At 33.2% G+C, this 19,587-nt stretch overlaps 1 protein-coding gene across 4 annotated transcripts; it reads left to right on the forward strand.

Annotated features, from left to right (window-relative positions):
• Positions 1–1,626: 1,626 nt before the first annotated feature.
• LOC107430481 (exocyst complex component SEC5A) lies at positions 1,627–19,513 on the forward strand. 4 transcript variants are annotated; one of them, XM_060817198.1, is made up of 21 exons: positions 1,629–2,339; positions 3,221–3,372; positions 3,644–3,738; positions 5,051–5,245; positions 7,424–7,551; positions 7,680–7,838; positions 8,599–8,703; positions 9,575–9,649; positions 10,745–10,882; positions 10,961–11,149; positions 12,182–12,325; positions 13,145–13,271; positions 13,349–13,559; positions 14,575–14,690; positions 14,786–15,020; positions 15,551–15,644; positions 17,508–17,585; positions 17,680–17,766; positions 18,299–18,448; positions 18,614–18,829; positions 19,042–19,513. In XM_060817198.1, exons 1-21 carry the CDS (start codon positions 1,872–1,874, stop codon positions 19,261–19,263), a joined length of 3,384 nt encoding a protein of 1,127 aa, XP_060673181.1. In that variant the 5' UTR covers positions 1,629–1,871; the 3' UTR covers positions 19,264–19,513. The 4 variants fall into 4 exon arrangements, with proteins under 4 accessions (XP_060673182.1, XP_048331445.2, XP_060673181.1 ...); XM_016041322.4 differs by having other exon boundaries at positions 1,630–2,339; positions 17,710–17,766; XM_060817199.1 differs by lacking the exons at positions 18,614–18,829; positions 19,042–19,513 and having other exon boundaries at positions 1,627–2,339; positions 15,551–15,720; positions 18,299–18,391.
• The last annotated feature ends 74 nt before the right edge of the window (positions 19,514–19,587 follow it).

The raw sequence follows: 19,587 nt of genomic DNA on the forward strand, positions 1-19,587 counted from the left end.
AGATAAACTCACCAGCAATCAACAGCTTCGAAGGGTAGTTTAAGCCTCCAAAATCAAGCTTCTTCCTCCTGAATATCAAATCAAGCCCTAACATAAATAGATCGAAGCTTATTTCGCAGATCAACAAATGACATTTTCCAAAAATATTTCATAATTTTTTAGCTAAAAATTAACGTAAAACACAAAGAAAAATAACAAGATGATGATGATGGAATATCAACGAAATAGAAGAAGAAGACATGCTCATCGGCCAGAGATGCTTCGAAGGGGATGGTGATGCGAGATCGAAGATGCTTCAAAGGGGGCGGCCAGAGATGCTTCGAAGAGAGCTCAGTCGGACAAAAGTGACCCAGTCTCCAAATGGGTCAGATCTATCCCCTTCATTTGGATAAAATGATCAACGGGACAAACCTGTCCCCCTCCCATTTTTACTTTCCAAACACCAGACTGGGACTGGGTCCTGTCCTGACCTGCCCAATCTTGCGTAACAAACATGCCCTAAGAGTACTAAATTATTTATCAAATTTATTTATTAATTAATGCTATAAATATTTATATAAAAAATGATGTGATATTATATAACTAGTTTTTTTTAATCATTATAATAATTTTTATTTTAAAAGGGAGGAGATATGTTTTATTCCTACGATCTAATTGATATGGTTGAAAAATTTATATAATCTAGATGCAATAATATTGTTATTCAAAATAATAATAATAATAATATTAGAGTTGCTAAAAATTTGATAACCTTAATTGTGTTTTTATTCACTTATTTATTAAAATGTTTACTTATTCATATTTAGTTTATATTAATATTTCATCAATGATGCAATAATGTTAGAATTATCAAAATATTTATCAAATTTATTAATAAAATAATATGATAAATGATATAATAATATATAATTGGGTTCTTTTTTTTTTTTTTTAACTCATCTATCCATTTTAAAGATTATTAATTTATATTTAGATTGTATAAGTAACTAATCGATAATATTTTAATATATGTCACTTGTTTATAAATTTAACAAATATTTTGATATGTGTAGTATTTGATGATAAATTAATACATGTTATTTAATAATATTTTTGGTAAAAAATTTAATGCATAGAACTTATAACATTGTATAATGATAAAGACACTCAATAACAAACAAACCAATTAAAAATAATTTAGCTATTTGCTACAAAATAGTAATGATAAGCAATGAGATATTATTAGTATGGTAATATTAAATTAAATATTAATTTAAAAATTTTAATTTAGGAAAATTAATATTTTTTGATAACCACTTACATAGCTAAAATAACATATGAATCTAATTGGTGATTTTATACATGACGACAACAAATGATATTATTCAATTAAAAATTGCTAAACCATTTGCCATGTGATTATTGCTAAACTGACATAAATTATTATTTAAATAGTTTTATGGATTGGATAAAGGGTAAAATGCAGCCAGAGTGAAATAAAAAAACAAATATACACACAAATATATATATATATATATAAATAAAAAGAAATTCTATGGTATTACAAATCATATCAAAATTGATACTTTTCGCTATATATATGTGTATAAAATAAAAACCAATATTTTTTTTCCCAAAAAGCATTAGCTTTAATAAGATTCGCACCGCAAAAGAGAAATTCCATTTTTCAAATATACCAGTCAAAAATAAAAACGACAGTGAGAAGTCCGCCGTAGGCAGCGCAGCAACGTAAGTCGTGTGGAGCTTGAGCTTCCTTCGTCTTCTTCATCGAAACCACCTTTTTGTAGAATAATTGTCATTCCAAAGCTCAGAAAAGTCCAGATCTCTCTCTTTCTCTACGATTCATCAGCAAGCTCAGAAAGTCCTACAGAATGTCCAGCGACAGCGACGATTTGGACGAGGACGAGCTCCTCCAGATGGCTCTCAAGGAACAAGCTCAGCGAGATCTCAATTACCACCACAAACCTCCTTCCAACAATTCTCGCAAGCCCGTCGCCAATTACGTTCAGCCTCCTCCTCAGCCAATCCCTCGCAAAACCGCCGTCGCCGGAGGAGCAGCTTCTCCGGCCAACAACCTCCATGCTCGTAAGCCCTCCTCCTCTCATGGAAGCTCCCGGAGAGGAGGAGTCAATGACGATGACGATGATTCCGAGGTCGAGATGCTCAGCATTTCCAGCGGCGATGAAGATTCCACATCCAGGGAACATCAACGTGGACCTTCCATTGGCGGTTCCAGAGGCCGTGCTGGTTCTTCCGCTAGAGTTGGTGCTCGAAAAGACGATGATGCTCATTGGGATGGTGAAGAGCCCGATTGTTGGAAGCGCGTCGATGAGGCCGAGGTACTGTGGTTTTTTATTTATTTATTTATTTTTTTCGGTTCTATTATTTTATTTTATTTTTTTTGAATTGTGAAGAAAGTTTTGAGATTTATTTGCTTGCGTTGTGAGCTGAGACTGGCCGCTGAGATTTTCACTGGGTTTCGTATTGTTAGGTCACTGGTCAATTGAGGTAATGTAATGGTAGTGAGCAGAAAATTTGAAGCAAATGAATAATCAAGGGTAGAACATGTTTGGGTTTTAGGAATTCCAGTAAACTATAATTTTGTAATGATCACTGAAAATAGTATAGTAACAATCTTAATTCATGTGGCTTATAGAACTACAGCTTGGGTTTTAGGAGTTCCAGTAAACTATAAGTTTGAATGACCCCTGACAATAATGTATGCAATAATCTTGATTTTTGTTGTTCACTGAAGTAAAAGAATTTTTGGAAAATGAGAAATTGATGTGAATTGGTTTTTGAAAATATATTATCTTTTATAGACCAAATAATTAAATTGATGCATTTCGAAATGGTTGTTGTTGGTCTCACCCTTTAAGTATCTCTTGATAGTACAATGAGAAATTTTATATCTTTCCTACTTGTCTTGCCAGCAATGAAATATAAGGCATATTGTAGGCATTTACTAAAAAAATTAACAGAACTGCTAAGTAAAAGGACTATATTGATATGTAGGGGCTGTTTCCTTATGTGTTCTTTATTTCTTGTGGAATACATGGGTGCAAAAAATATATACGTTCCTCTCATTAAATGTTCCTAATAAAGAAAATTTATGTTATCATAGCTATGAGCTTTCTTTATTAGACTTAAAGCCTCTATTACTTTTTGGTATAATTGGAAATTGGTTTCTATCACATGGAAATTTATGCTTCTCTGACAGCTTGCTCGTAGAGTTCGTGAAATGCGGGAGACAAGAACTGCACCGGTGGCTCAAAAGTTTGAGAAGAAAGTATCAGTAGTAGTAAGAAAAGGACTTAATAATTTACAATCCTTTCCTCGTGGCATGGAATGTGTTGATCCACTAGGCTTGGGGTAAGTAACTTTTAGTACCTTTTAGTGTAGCAAGAGCTGTATAGCTGGTTATGAGTTGATGCTTTAAAGAATTAATGTTCAGTTTTTCATTTTGAATTGGTTCGGCCTTTTATTCGAGGAAAGCACATGAATCATAAATTACTGTGGGTGATCATACAATTTAATTGTAAAGAAAATTTATAGTACTGTCGTAACCTGAACTTAGCATTTTTCGTAAATGCAACTCCCTAATTATCACTGTTACTAACCTCTGTTTTTCTTGCATTGACAGGATAATAGACAACAAGTCATTAAGGTTAATAACGGAGGCTTCAGAAAGCTCTCCATCCAAGAATGATAAGGATTATCTGGACAGCAACCTTCGTGGTAAGGCAATATGCTTGGTGCAAATAATGTGATACACTAATTTTTTAGTTGATATTAATGTAAACATTAATGTTTTCACTTTTTCTTTCTCCATTTTGATATTGTTATTCACAAACTACTCCTTAAATTGCAATTAGATTTTGTTTTTAAATTTAATTTTGTTCTAGACTTACTTTCCATTACCATTTTTGAGTCACATTGCTCCAACTTTTATGAATATAAAGATGTACATGCTTATAATCTTTAAAGCAAACACCCAAAAAGAAGTATGAAACTTGATTTGATCTTGTGAAATTCAACGTAACTTGAATCTTAGCTTCAAAAAGCTTTCCATTTCTTTCCATCCATACTGTCTATAATAAGGTTACGATAGAACATTTCCAAAAGAGCAATCCTGATTTTACTTTTCCCAAAATCCTTAAATTTGCTTATTACCAGTGGCAAGCAAGATTGAGGAAAAGGCCAATTAATTCCTCCTCATTTACCAACCAATTCCATAATTTAAGAACCATCTCACTATATAGGAAATTTTTTTATATAGGAAATTGTGTGTCATGGACTCTCCTCTTTGCCTATGTATGACTCACCAACTTGGAGATAACAAAGGACTAAGTCTACGTTTGTGTGAAAAATAACAGGGATTAAGCTTTCTGTGCACTAGAAGACTTGGCCTTTTTTCCATACTTGACCTTTTTCTTCTTAGATTTGGTACACAGCCTTTTATATGTCATGGCTATTTCTATATCTCTGCTTTGGTGGTTTGGAAGTTGGAGAGGAATGTTCCTGAAAAGTAATGCTTTTGCGTTGCTTTGCTCTGTGAGCTGTGCCATCTATTATTAGTTCGCTATTGTTGGAATAGCAGAGCAGTACACCTTTTAGAGGGATGGAGATGTCAAGCTTTAAATGATGTACTTGTTATATCACTATATTCTTGGGTATCAATTCTCATAGTACTAGATTTACCATCCAATTTCATAATTTAATAACCACCTCATTGTTTGGAAAGTATGCCATGGTTTATTTATAATTTCTGCTGGATGGCTTTGAAGTTGGAGAGGAATGTTTCAGAAAAATAATGCCTTTCCATTGCTTTGCAAGTTGTGCCATTATTATTGATGGCACTCTGGATCATTAGTCTTGATGAAAGAGAGAAAATAATAACAATAATAGTAGTGGCACTATTAACAGTAGTAATAATAATAATAATAATATAATAATAATAACAATGAATTGATCATTTAGTTTACATTTTTATGTATTCCTTTCAGCTATGATATGCCACTAACATCTTCTTCTATGTGAATATTTGCAGAGAAGTTGTTGTATTTCTCTGAGAAATTTGATGCAAAGCTGTTTCTGGCCCGTATACATCAAGATACAAGTGCTGCTGATCTGGAGGCTGGGACTCTTGCTTTAAAAAGTGATCTCAAGGGACGGACTCAACAAAGAAAACAATTGGTCAAAGACAATTTTGACTGCTTTGTCTCGTGCAAAACCACAATTGATGGTATTCATGAATGACATGTCATATGGGATTGGGCATTATTTCTAAATAGGGGAAATTATAGAGAATAAGCAATTTTAACTTTGATTTTCAACAAGATCCAGACTTGAATTTGAAAACAATAAGCTGTTAGTTTGAGCCATCAATATTTTAAATTATAGGAAAATTTAGGTTAATGGATGTGGTAATTTAGAAGAAAAAATAACCCTAGAGGAAAGAATATATTTGAAAATGTTTTCCCTACGAGGCAAAGTATTTGTGGAGTAAAAGAGTCCTGAAGTACCTTTTATTGCGACCGACTATCTAATTGCTACTCTTTTTGACTTTTGGATTCCATATGACCATTGTCCATTTCCATCATATTCAAAAGCTTTGATTATTCAAGTATCCTTCAGATTTTATTTTGCATTCATCTGCTTGTAATATAATAATTGCAATTTGATACTTTGTATCACTGTCATAGCCACTAAATGCCCCTTATCCTAATAAAATGACTAAATTTTCTTTCCTTTATGTATTTAATGAGTTCTCTGTCTTGTCGAATACCAGATTTCTTATTTTTATTTACTTTTCTTCACTAATTATGCTTTATCCGTGGACTGTCAATGGAAAAGTCATCACATTGCTCCCTTGATTTGTTAATTGACTGTCAAATCGGACTATTTGGCCGAAATTAACTGTATCTGGCTGAAGGCTCAGTCCAGGCTTGCTTTCTAACAATTTGGTGAGCAAGTTAAAAGAGCAAGGATTTTAGAAGAAGATAAGATTAAATTTTGAGTTGGGATAGAATGGCACATAGAATAGATGATGAGAATTTAGTGTTCTACTCATTAAATTTGAGTTAGGATAATTGTAGATAAGGCTTTTGTTTATGATTTCTATGTTGGATTTTTCCATCCTCTTGATAGCTTTGTAAACATTTTATGTTTTAGTGAAATTATATGCTGTTGTTAAATATAATATATGTTGTGTAAACCTGATATACATAGTTGGACCCAATTATCAAATTAAGGTTTAAAGAGAAGTTGTAACTTAATATAGTATTAGAGCTTAATTATCTAATTGGTCTTGTGTTTGAATCCTATTAACCCCTATGTTAATTAATTGTTTTCCACGTGTAAGGCTGATTAGGTGTCGCTTGGTAACCTAGTTAGTTTGTAGTTTCAGTTTTTTATTTTTTTCTACCTAATTGTGTGTAATTTGCTTATGTCATGTGATCGCCAATGGTGTAGTTTATTAGATATCTTAAACAGCTATAAACTTGTTTGGGGGGGTGGGGGTGTAGGAAGAAAAATAAAAAGAAAAACATAAACACCAAATTCTTTAACATTGTAGTTAACTTAGATGCCTAACAAACTCTAACCACCTTTAACACTTGCCATAAGCAAATTACACACAATTAGGTAGGGAAAAATAAAAAACCTAAAATGAAAAACCAACCATGCTAGCAAACGGCACAATAGTGAGTAGTAGTTATATGTGCTGTGTGAACTTGATATAATAGTTTTACCATTTCCTCTCAACTTCCATTTTTGGGAAAAGTAGTAACTTAAAAGTTTGATATCCAAATAAAAGATAAAGTAAGAAGTTGAGGTCAAGTTTGAATTGGATTGGTTTTTAAGATGATTGTAAATGCCTGGGTATGTTGGAAGCTAGCCACCAGAATGAACTGATTTGATACCCCTTTAATAAACTAGGAGGCAATATGATGGTTTTAGTACATCTATGGAGTGTTTGGGGGAGTGTGACTTGGCCCTTTTTCTCTCCTCTCTCTGTTTCTTCCGGAGGGTCTCTCTATTAAACGTGTTTCACGTGTTTTGTTTTAAATGATAATTTAATTTTAGAGATGTTATATTGTTTAGATTTCAAATATTACAATTGTCATGGATGAAGCAGCCTCTTCTAAATATATTACTATGGAGTGGCTTGCTTGAAGACATTAGGTGAATTTTTCGTTTTGAATATGGGAAGCTATAATCTCAGAGTGACACATTAATTCTCATAATTATCTTTTTGAATTGGAAAGATGTACAAGGCTCATAGATTTTTTTTTTTTTTCCTTTTTAGTTTTGTATTTCTTGATGAATTGCTGTGATGCGTTTTTATTTTTATTTTTTGGTGAATATGAATTACTGGGATGTTGCTTGATATTTACTGTGGAAAATATTGATTCTTGAACAGATATCGAGTCAAAATTAAAAAGGATTGAAGATGATCCTGATGGGTCAGGGACTTCACATTTGTATAGATGTATGGAAGGAGTAAGTTCGTTGGCCAATCGTGCTTTTCAGCCTTTGTTTGAGCGACAGGTTGGTAATATTCAATTCTGGGTTCATTTGGGAGGGTGTTTTGTGTCTATGTGTGTGTGTATGTGTGTTTTTTTTTTTTGGTTAATCAACTTGAATGGCATAAGTGTTTATTTGGATGACTATTACAGGCACAAGCTGAAAAGATCAGATCAGTTCAAGGAATGCTACAGAGGTTCCGGACATTATTCAACTTGCCAAGTGCTATCCGTGGGAGCATTAGTAAGGGAGAATATGACTTGGCTGTTAGGGAATACAAGAAGGCGAAATCAATTGCATTGCCATCTCATGTATAAAACAACCTATATTTTTTCTGTATTTTTTGCCTCAGACAGAAAATTTTGAGTGACATCTTTAATTAACGATTAGGAATACACAGTTTGGTTGGTTACCGTATTTCTTAAAGAATACAAAATTTGGCTGATTCTCTACTTGTTATATTTTTATTGTGATAATTTAGACAACTTTTTAGTTCAGAATTGCATCTTTCAGAATTTCCACATGTAGAATTAGCTAACATTTCTGAAATTATAGCATATGATTACTTGTTCTTGACTGGAGTCATACCTTTTTAAAAGTCATTGGTTTTTCAGGGTCCTATTTCCATTCTTTCTTTTATTTATAACTAGGTATTATATTGCAACCGAAGTTCTCTAATTAAATTTTAAACAGAAGTTTCTGTAATGTAAAAGATAAAGAAGTTATTATGTTCGCAACTTTGCATGGATGCCTTAATTGTTAACATTTGTGTTCAACAATGAAGCATTTGCATCCATTTTTTATGCATTATAATTTGTTCAGAGCTCCTGATTTGGTTTTTGAATTTAATCTATAAATATGGTGTAGAATTTTAGTTTACTTTAGTTCTTTAATATCAATAAAGTAATATTGCCCATCAATAATATATATGTTGATAATCTGTTAAATCATGCATTGTAACTCTTTTCTGTTGAAGGGTGTCTATTCTTATTTCTTCCTTTCTTCTTTTTTGTTTCTTTTTTACTTTCTGTGGCTTCTTAATAGAAATACGTCTCTCTATTATTGAATCAGGTTGGAATACTCAAACGTGTTCTTGAAGAGGTTGAAAAAGTGATGCATGAGTTCAAAGGCACACTTTATAAGTCTATGGAAGATCCACAAATAGACTTAACAAATGTAAGCTTACTGTGCAACTTTTTGCCAATCTTTTTCCCTTTACTATTACACTGAAACAAGAAGTGATACTGTAGTGGACTTTCAAAGTGGTTCTATTTTAAGTAGAAGTGTTTTACTTACAAATGTGGGTTAGAACTTTTATGGTTAAGCAGATTAGGAGGATTTGGGATTTAGTTTTGCAAGGAAACTTGAAAAATTGGGTTCTTCATGAGCTATGACAAATAGTAATATAGCAACAATGTTTCTTGAACGTTTACAGATTTTTAAACTCTAATCGATGGTGGCTTGTATTAGGATGTGTGAGATACTAAACCCGACTTGGGACTCAAAGTAGAGAAGAGAAAAGTAGAAACCAAAGGATTTTAACCAATCTAGAAGAAGTCCGTTTTTTGTTGTTCCAATTTAGTTGGAAAGGACGAGTTGTAATTTGTTAATAGTATTTTATTTATTTTAAATGTCTGATCTTATAAAGAAAGGTTTCTATTGTCCAAATGTAGCTTCTAAGAAGTAGAGGGGGAGGGCTGCATTTGCACAAGTGTTCTTATTTTAAACAGCTTTTCCTTTAATTTGTTCTCATAAACTGTGAAATTATAATGCTACTAAATAATTATTATAGTTCCAAAAATATGTAGTATATTGTTTGTATTTATAATCTTGAAAAAATTCACAAAATTATAGCAAATGAGTGTTGTATTTAAAATTTAAAATAAATTTGAATCCCCTCTATAAATATCACTGTATGCTCCATATAATGGGTCTCAGCTATCTTGCTTTTATTTTGTTGACTAGTACTCTCTCTCTCTCTCTCTCTCTCTCTGATTTACTATGTAATTTTACTTTTACTGATAAAACAATTTTATGCTTCCTGTAGCTTGAAAACACTGTAAGGCTGTTATTGGAGCTGGACCCTGAGTCAGATCCTGTGTGGCACTATTTGAATATACAGGTTAGTAAAATTTGTTATTATGCATGTTTGTTAAGTTACTTTTTGTTGTATAGCACAACTTTTGCTGCTAGATTGTGTTTAACTTTATGCATTCACTTGTCATTTTTTGTTAGGTACGAAGATGTAGTTTCTTAGTTGAAGTCTATTAATTCTTAGTTCTAGGTCGAACTTCCTTTTCACTAATTTTGTCTGTATCTTCCATCTGTGTAACCAGCTATGTAGTTCAATCATTCAAAGAAGAGAATGGGAAAGCCACTGTGCACCATAAATTTCTTCGTTGTGAAAACATCTTAATATACAATCCTCTAAACTGCAAAGCGTAAGTGCAAACTGCACTTATGGTTGATAATTTCATGAATGTATGTTATGCTTTAGTTTAGGAGCATATTGAAGATTTTAAAGAGCATGTAACAAAGGTTGGAGATATTTAAAAGTTTGAAGACATTAAAATTTAGTCAATGGGTTGAAGGCATGTTTTATCAAGTAGAGGAATCACACATTAATGAAGAAGATGTTATAACATGTCAGAATTGAGTATAGAAATAGCCATCTATATATTTGTGGGATAAGTGGGAAAAAAATATAATTTTGGGTGAGCCTTGAAACTTAGAATGGATTAAGGTTTCTTGGTTTGCCTAGTCTTAACAAACTAAGAATAGGTGTTTATAATTTTTAGGTTGTCCTTGTGTAAGTAAAATATAAGTTTAGTTATACTTATGATTAGGATTTAAGGTTTTGGGTGCTTCTTAAACCTATTGAGATTAGTGGAATTTGAAATTCTGTTTGTGGACTGAGATATAGGCAAGAGGGCCAGATCACTAAAATTAATGGTGTTTATTCATTTATTTATTTTTTAAGCTTTCTTGTTTGTTCTTATGTGAAGTTATCAGTAAAGCTATCGAATAGAAGTCACTTGAACAATAGAGAAATACAGGTTAAGTAAATTAAGATGACTAATAGTGAGTGTTATATACTGACAGAAGTTTAGAGTTGTCCTGTGCATCCTCTTCTTGGATATACTTTCACAAAGATCCATGTGTGTCTAAAATTGTTTTCAATATGGAATTTGATATGAGCTTCTAAATTCTTTGGCAGAATCATAGAATTCGAGGTTTGCTTGAGAAGTGCACCTTAGACCATGAAAGTAGAATGGAAACTTTACATAATGAGATTCGTGAAAGAGCTTTGTCTGATGCAAGGTGGAGGCAGATGCAACAGGATGTAAATCAATCGGTACGTCTATATTTGTATTTTTCTAGGTTTAACAATGAATTATTGACTAATGAATGTATTTGTTTTTACCACTGTCAGTCAGATGTCAACTATTCTGCTACTCTTGGGAATAACCACTTGGTAGATTCTCAATCAGTAGATTTGTCAGGTGAAGAAGTTGATGCTCTCAGAGGAAGCTATATTCGAAGATTAACTGCTGTACTTATCCATCATATACCAGCATTCTGGAAAGTAGCACTTTCTGTTTTCAGTGGCAAATTTGCAAAGGTTTTTCTTTATCCTGAAGCTTAGACACGTAAATGAGAGTTATATTTTTCAATAAAACCTAATCTGTTAAATTTAAATGGAAAAGTGGTATAGGAATTTATTTCTTAAGTATTTGCCGCTTCAGTATTATTATTATTTTTTCCCAATAATCTGGTTGTGTAGGTATGCTTTTGCAATATTTTATGGAAATGCATTTGCCATCGTTTTGTCATAGTGATAACACAGAGCAGTGCAATGTGGTTGCTGAATTAATGTATCTATGTATTTCTGGAATCTCTCTCTCTCTCTCTCTCTCTCTCTCTCTTTTGGCCTTTAAAATCTAATAAATTAGAATAAGATACCACAAAAACCCAGGCATGCATGAACATACACATGCAGATATTTGTTTGCATGTTTCAGTGATTAGATTATTGTATTTGTACGTTGTTAGGACTTGGTAAGATTTTGAAGGTTGGCAGAAAATAAATAAATACAAGAAAGGTCTTAAACTTGGTTTTCATTTGTTTGAAACTTGTCTAAGATTTTATCAATTTTGATTTAGGTATCATGTTTACGAAGATAATATAAGATTGAAAGACTGCTATTTAAATGATGGTCACTACAATTGGAACTGCTCACTGAGGATTTTATGCATGTGCAATCTTAGCTTTTAGCATGCTTTAAATAGGCGAAACATGTAACCAGATGCTCTATAGAAGCTCATAAATGCCTCGAAAGAGTTAATTGTTAAGAAATTGATTGTGGATACACACGACATTCCAGGTTCTTTCAAAATGAAACCGTATCTGAACAGTGACCTAACAATGTAAATATGAGTGGTCAATAGTTATGACACAAGCAACTATTTAAATGACAAATGTTGAAGCATGATGAACTCACAATCATGTCATTATGATGGCATAAATTTGGTTTTATAGTTGTTGGGATAAACATTTATGTGACTTTTCTCTTGGTGTTAGACTTGGATGAAAATTTGGTTATCTCTTAATTCTGGATGATTTGGTACATTGGTTCTTAATCTTATTCTTTCAGTCATCTCAAGTTTCTACGGAGTCAAATACTAACACTTCAGCAAATAAAGTTGAGGAAAAAGTTGGGGATGGAAAGTACTCTTCTCATTCTCTTGATGAAGTTGCTGGAATGATTCGCAGCACCATATCTGCATATGAAGTCAAGGTAAGTATGCTTCCTTGGCCATTTTATTTATATTTCATAAATTCAAGTGTTAGTTGTCTATGGTACTTTCATAGTTGTGTTTACGGGTTTGGCTTCAAACCTTACATCTGGATGAAAATCGCTATTTTCCAATATCCATGTTGTCTTTAGAGGGTATATTGTACTTCCATTCATGCTTTCTCATGGTAATTACAACTAGGCAAACAACTGGCACATCTAAGTTCCTTATGTTACTAGGCTTTTTTTTTTTTTTCCAATTTTTGTGTTAATGTCATGTTGTCTGCGTGCTGACTACTTGAAGGAAAAAAAAAAAAAAAAAAATTTCAAGCCAGATATGAGTTTGAATTCTTACAGGTTTTCTTTTAGTTCACAGTTTGAACTTCAAGTTATTTTTGTTTTTATTGTTGAAAATGAAACCTAGTTTGGCTTGGAAAGTACCCTGGTAGATAGTAGGGGAAAATATAAATTTTATTAACCTTAATAGGCATATTTACTCATTGAGGAAACAGAGAATATGGTTGTTCTTCAGAGTTATGTTGATTTAGTTGATTTATCAAAATAAAGGAAGTTCTACAAATTGCTGTTTACTGTTCTTTTTCCTGTGGACTATATTGTAAAACGCAAAATTATACTCGAATTTAGTCACCTCGTTAAGCTTTTCAAATGTTGATCTTGTTATTGTTTTTCAAACATTGATCTTGTTATATTGTGACACTTGAGCTTTGAGTTATGAAACTATGTTCACTGGATATACATTTATATCTGCTATTCATCACCTAGATTTAGGACGTGCTTATCAACAATTTTATGCTTGTGCAGGTTCAGAATACATTTCGTGATCTCGAAGAATCAAATATTCTCCAATCATATATGAGTAATGCCATAAAGGAGATTACTAAAGCCTGCCAAGCTTTTGAAGTCAAAGAATCTGCTCCTCCTATTGCTGGTATAAAGCTTTCTTTGAAGCTTCAATTTATTAACTTGGTAAATTATTCTGAATTCTTTGGCTTCTTTATACAACAGTTACCGCACTAGGAACACTTCATTCGGACATAACCAAGATTTACATATTAAGGCTTTGCTCGTGGATGCATGCATCAACTGAAGAGATTTTAAAGGATGAAACATGGGTTCCTGTATCTATTATTGAAAGGAATAAGTCACCATACACAATCTCGTTCTTGCCATTAGCGTTTCGTTCTGTTATGGCCTCAGCAATGGATCAGATCAGTTTGTAAGTCTTCAAAGTTATTGTTAAGCAGGTTGAAGTTATTGCAAATATACTTAGAAGAAATGCTTGAATTTTTGAACTCCCCAAGTTATCACAACTTAAGATTGGAGATTTCAGATCCTTTTCATGTTGATAAGTTACCACTTGTCCCAAAAGCTTAAAGTTGATTAGAAGTGTCAACCATGTATATCAAGCTTAAACAGTAATAGTAGTTTCAACACTTCCCCTCATATGTGGGCCACCTGCCAACCAAGGACAAAAATTTGGAGCTGGACCCAAAAAACCATTAACTAACAGAAATTGGGGCAACCATATTTGTACAGAAGAACTTAAAGGTCACCTAGACTCGTGATATCATGTTAAGTTCACACCAGTTTTAAAAGTTTAAACTGATAGGAAGTGGGCCTATATAAGTAGATCATGCTTACACAATTGTAGTTTCAAGGCTTGTGAAACTAGAGTGGGTTTCTGGTATTTATACAGAAGGATAAATTCTTGTAGAGCTAAATAACTTTCAAAAGTGGGGAATTTTGACACCTTATCCAATAGACATACCGATGTGAATAACGACAATATATGCATGGAAATAGAGTAGAATTAGTATATTAGTGTTCTCCATTCAAAAGAAAAAAGCAGTATACTAGCAGCCCACCTTACCCTGCCTTGCTAGTTATAAAGAAAACAGCGGTTTTGCATGAAATACATAATGCTTGCAATCGCATTATTACTCCACCTCTTCTTGTTACTCATTTCACTTTAAAAGGTCAAGGCAATATCTAAACTATTAGATGCAAGGACTATGTCAACAACATTCAAAATGCTGATCCTACTTGGATATTATCTACTTGAAGAACAAACAAATTATTGTCTCCCATATTGTATGCATCCTTTTCCTCTTGATCAATTTATTTTTAGGAATGCCCCTTAAATGTTGGAGTATAGAGGTTCATCTGCCTCTTTTTTGGGTTTTTTGTTGGGTTCCTCTCTCAATTATATATATTTTTATTGTTTTTATCAGGATGATTCAGTCTCTAAGGAATGAGGCCCCAAAGTCAGAAGATATATTTGTGCAACTGCAAGAGACTCAAGAAGCTGTCAGACTAGCATTTTTAAACTGTTATCTGGATTTTGCTGGTATGAAGGATGAGTAGCCAGCTTACAATTATTTGAAATATTCATCAAGCATATCCATTCATGGTACTTTTTGTTTTTCGAACCAAATTTATTAGGTCATTTGGAGCGTATTGGGAGTGAGCTTGCCCACAGCAAATCAAGTAAAGAAAGCTCACCATTGCAAAATGGATATTCTCATGAATTAAAAGAGAAGTCAGTGTCAGATGTCCCTGGAAGTGTTGTTGATCCACATCAACAGTTGTTGATAGTCTTAAGTAACATTGGCTATTGCAAAGATGAACTTTCTTATGAGTTGTACAACAAATACAAACATATCTGGCGACAGTCTAGGTAAACAGTCAACCTTATGCTATGAGCAAAAAATTTACAATTGTTCTGGTACATTTTCATCGCTCTTTCTTCCTCGCTTCTAGGTTACTTGTGTCTAATTAGGTTATGTATAAATTTCCAGCATATTTTTTTCACCTTGGCCTCAGATTACAATCAAATATGTTGTTTAACTTTGATATTTATTGTCTAGGTTGAAGACTTATTAGTTTTAATTTCCTGGCTCTAATGGAATCTGCTGAATTGGGTTAAGATTATGAACAATATGCAGCATCATTTTTGTGACTGGCCTTATGGTATACCAACTAACCATATAACGTAGAACTAAATAAATATGATGTTTAATTGGGATCTCAGTCTTTATTGAAGTGTTCTGGATTTCATGGAATCTGTCCTTTAACTATAATAAATATTTGATGACTTTCCTTAGCATTAATTGGGCTGCTCATGCTATATTATGTATCCCTTAAAGTTGTTTTGTTTCTATGGTGGTATGCCATTGACATTGTTTGTCTTCAATTTTTTATCGTCAGGGAAAGGGATGAAGAGGACAGTGACATACGAGATTTAGTGATGTCCTTCTCTGGTCTTGAAGAAAAGGTCCTTGAGCAATATACTTTTGCTAAGGTACAGCTGAAAATGCTCTCCAAGTTTGTCATTTCCATTCCCTTTCGCCACCATATGCATATTCCTACCGTGACATGTGACTCTCTGATCCTTTCTTTCTTATTCTTTATACAATAATTCACTTAGTCTTATTAATATAAAGTGTAAGTTAAAGATTGATGCATGACGTCAGTCATTTCCTTCATGTTCAAGAATTAAGAATCTCTAACTGAATTCTTTATCATAAGCATCTTTACACCTTTGTTTTGAATGGTCCTATTACAGTTGGTAAATTAGTTGAAGGTCTAAAGATAATAATAAGAACATGGTTAGTGGGCAGAAGATATGGTGGTTAGATTTTCCAATTTGATTAATTTTCCTGGAAAGAAAAAATTGGAAACACAAATCTGAAACATGCATTGAAGTTGAAGAAATGACATGTTGTAGATTTTGTGCAATTTATATTCTCTTAGGTTGGATAAAATGATAACAGGTGTGAACTGTAGATCAAGGCATAATCATTCTAAGGCATATTTTTTCACCCAAAATTGATAAATTATCGTGATAAGTTGGATGTAATTTTATCACGGATGAAGTGTGATTCAAGGCTTTTTAGTCATCAAAGGGCATAGTTTTACCCATAATAGATCATCAAGCCTGTGTTCAACTCCGTCCTTTTTTTTTTTTCTTTTTTTTTTTATAATTTTGTTTTGTTTTTGGTAAATTCTTTTTTTCTTTTGGTGCCTATAATTGTTAATTACTGGAGATGAGAGGGGAAAAGGAGGAGGGAGGAGAAGTATAAGGCTAGATAGTGTGAAAGGTTCAAGTTTTGAGGTTAGGACTTATTCTTGGGTGTTTGGAGGAAGGTTGCAATCTTGCTTTCAGTGTTGAATGTGTAAGAATATAGGAGAATCAATTGATTCTCCCTTACTTCACTGTTTGGTTGCTGGAAAATCACGGTGTAGTATGTTTTCTCTATCAAATATGTACGTTATCTGTAATGCAAGTACATTAAGATATATCTCTTTTGGTCTGAAAATTAAGAACCTTCAAAGACTAGCTGATTATTCCCAAAGTTGAAGTGTTTGACCCCCTCAGCTCTCTCACCCGTTGGATGATTTCCGTAGAGTGTTTATTATTCCTCTTCCACTTTTTATTTGATTTATCTTTCAATCTGTTCTTGGTAAGATCCCTGTGGGGACAGCCTAGTGGCAATGTCCATACTCCTCCATATGTGAGGTCTTAGGTTCAAGGCATCCAATGATCAAAAAGAAAATACATTCTTGATAGATTATTGTGTGTTACGTATCAAGTGATATACAAATATATTGCTTACTTTTCTGTGATCTCTTCATGGAAAAGGGTATGTCTTCTTTCTGGTGTGTGTATTGTGTAGGAATTCTAGAGATCCTCTGGTCATTGTTTTAGCATAGAGTGGGTGATCTCTCAGCCTTGCAGTTTTATGTTAGGTAATTTTAAAGGTTTCTTGGAAGTTGTAATAGAGGACAAATCTTGTTGAAGTGTTTGATCATGGCTGCTTCTTGGGTTTTATGGTTGGAGAGGAATTGAGAATGTTCTAAGAGAGATTTAAATTTTGATTACTTTGGGATAAAGTTGGGGACTTTTGGCATCGATTTGGACATTTTCATCCAAGGAGTTCAAAGGTTCACCTTGCAATGTATATATTGAACTGGAAAAATCTAGTGCTGTTTCTTTTGTTATGGTAACTAAAACAGAAAATTTAGAGAATTTTTCATTTTATTGAAATTTTGTATTATTATTAAAGTCATTAAATATTTTTTTGTTTGAAAAATAAAAAATAAAGATAAAAATAAAAATGAAAACGAGAAAACAACTGAGCAGTTTTTCAATCTTTCTTGTCAGGCAAATATGATCAGATATGCAGCTGCCAACTATTTGCTGGATTCCGGCATTCAATGGGGTTCAGCACCTGGTGTAAAGGTATGATACAAAGTGAATTTGTCACAGTAATAGTGATAGTTATTAAGTTTGGCTTTCCTCCGAAAAACTTCTGCAAATATTTCTTTCCCTGTAGGAGTACTTTTTAAGTGCTGGTATCATGCAGGGTGTACGTGATGCTGCTGTGGAGTTACTGCACACTTTGGTAGCTGTGCATGCGGAGGTATCTATTGTATACCTGTCTTTTGTGTTAGGAGGAATTAAAACAGGGATTTCAACTATGACTACTTTATACCTTGACCTTTTGTCTACATTACTTTCAGGGCAATGAGATCATGATTAGACCACTTGATCATGCATGTACTATACGTTCTCTTGTTTTATAATTTGCTAGTGTCTTCAGGGTGAATCCTCACATGCATTCATAAAAATTACAAATTAAATTCCGTCGACGACAATTAGCATGGGTATAACAAAATTCATAAAATTTCATATATGATTGTTTAATGATTATACAAAATTTTAAAGATAATTTATGTAGTTTTGCAATTGAACTTTATTTTTCAGTCATTTTTAATTTTCAGAATCTGTTGTTCTCTATCGAATTGAATTTACAATTAGGTCTTAATTGAAACACATTAAATTAGTGATCCCATACAACTTCAGGTGTACATATATATTTTCTTTACTTTTGTTAATCTTCAGTAACTGTTCCATTGTATTCGCTTTGAATGTAAGCAATTTTATCTTTGTAGGTTTTTGCTGGTGCTAAGCCCCTATTGGACAAGACACTTGGTATCCTTGTTGAAGGTTTAATTGATACCTTTCTAAGCCTTTTCCATGAAAACAAGGACAAAGATCTTAGGCTGCTTGATGTAAATGGTTTCTGTCAGCTTATGCTTGAGGTAATATTGTTGAAAATGTGTTTAATATTATTGCAGCTAACATATCTAAAATGGTTCTTTCTTTATATGTTCAACTGCATCTTGAATATTTCGGGACCATATTGGAGAGATGTGTTTAAATGTTGTTATTGAGATGCCTAAAATCGTTTGGATGTTTCCCTGCAGCTCGAATATTTCGAGATCATATTGAATCCTTACTTTACACCCGATGCAAGGGAGTCTCTGAAGTCTTTGCAAGGGGTACTCTTGGAGAAAGCCACCGAGACTGTTTCTGAGGCTGTGGAGAATCCGGGGCATCACAGACGACCAACTCGTGGGAGTGAAGATGCACTCACAGATGAAAGACAGCAAGGATTGATGGTGTCACCGGATGACTTGATTGTAAGAGCCTTCTTCCATTGCAAGTTCTTGTTGTAGTATGGGGATACCTGAAATGCCATAGAATAACTAGTATATGGATGTATATACATATGCAATCCTGATGCTACTATAGGATCTAGACAGTGGAAGCAACATGGTTGCTATAGCTTTAGGTTGATTCTTCATTCGCTTCTTAAACATGCTTTCTAATGCTAGTTCATTCTATGCTTTAGGCACTTGCTCAGCAGTGTAGCTCTGAATTACTTCAAGTAGAACTTGAAAGGACTCGCATCAATGCAGCATGTTTTGTGGAGTCAATGCCATTAGACACGGTACCTGAAGCTGCTAAATCGGCTTATGCTTCTTTTAGGGGATCGGTAGATTCTCCCACAAAAAATTATAGAGGAACACAACAAGCTGGATCCTTAAGCTTCTCCCGGCATAGGCGTCGATGAGTTTGTGGTGACCTAAATTCTTGTTTTATTGAAGTTTTCCTTGTGTATGTGTTAAAAAGTGTTGTGGTGTAGTCATTAATTGAGTAAAAGCCATATTCTTTTGTTATTATTATAATTGTTAATTCCTTTGGGAGTTTTATTTTAGCCTTTTTGCTTTATTTGAACGTACGATTCTACGCTCTGTATATGCTGTTTATGTTGTAATTTTGGCCTTTGAGAGACTTAATAAAATTTCCATTCTAGTTTTCAATTTTTTCCCTACCCTTTATTTTTGGTTTCTAGCCAAATGAGATACTAGGGCTTCCTCCTGCTCCTGAAATGCCA

Source organism: Ziziphus jujuba, chromosome 5 (genome assembly GCF_031755915.1).
Source record: "Ziziphus jujuba cultivar Dongzao chromosome 5, ASM3175591v1".
Taxonomy (NCBI): Eukaryota; Viridiplantae; Streptophyta; class Magnoliopsida; order Rosales; family Rhamnaceae; genus Ziziphus; species Ziziphus jujuba.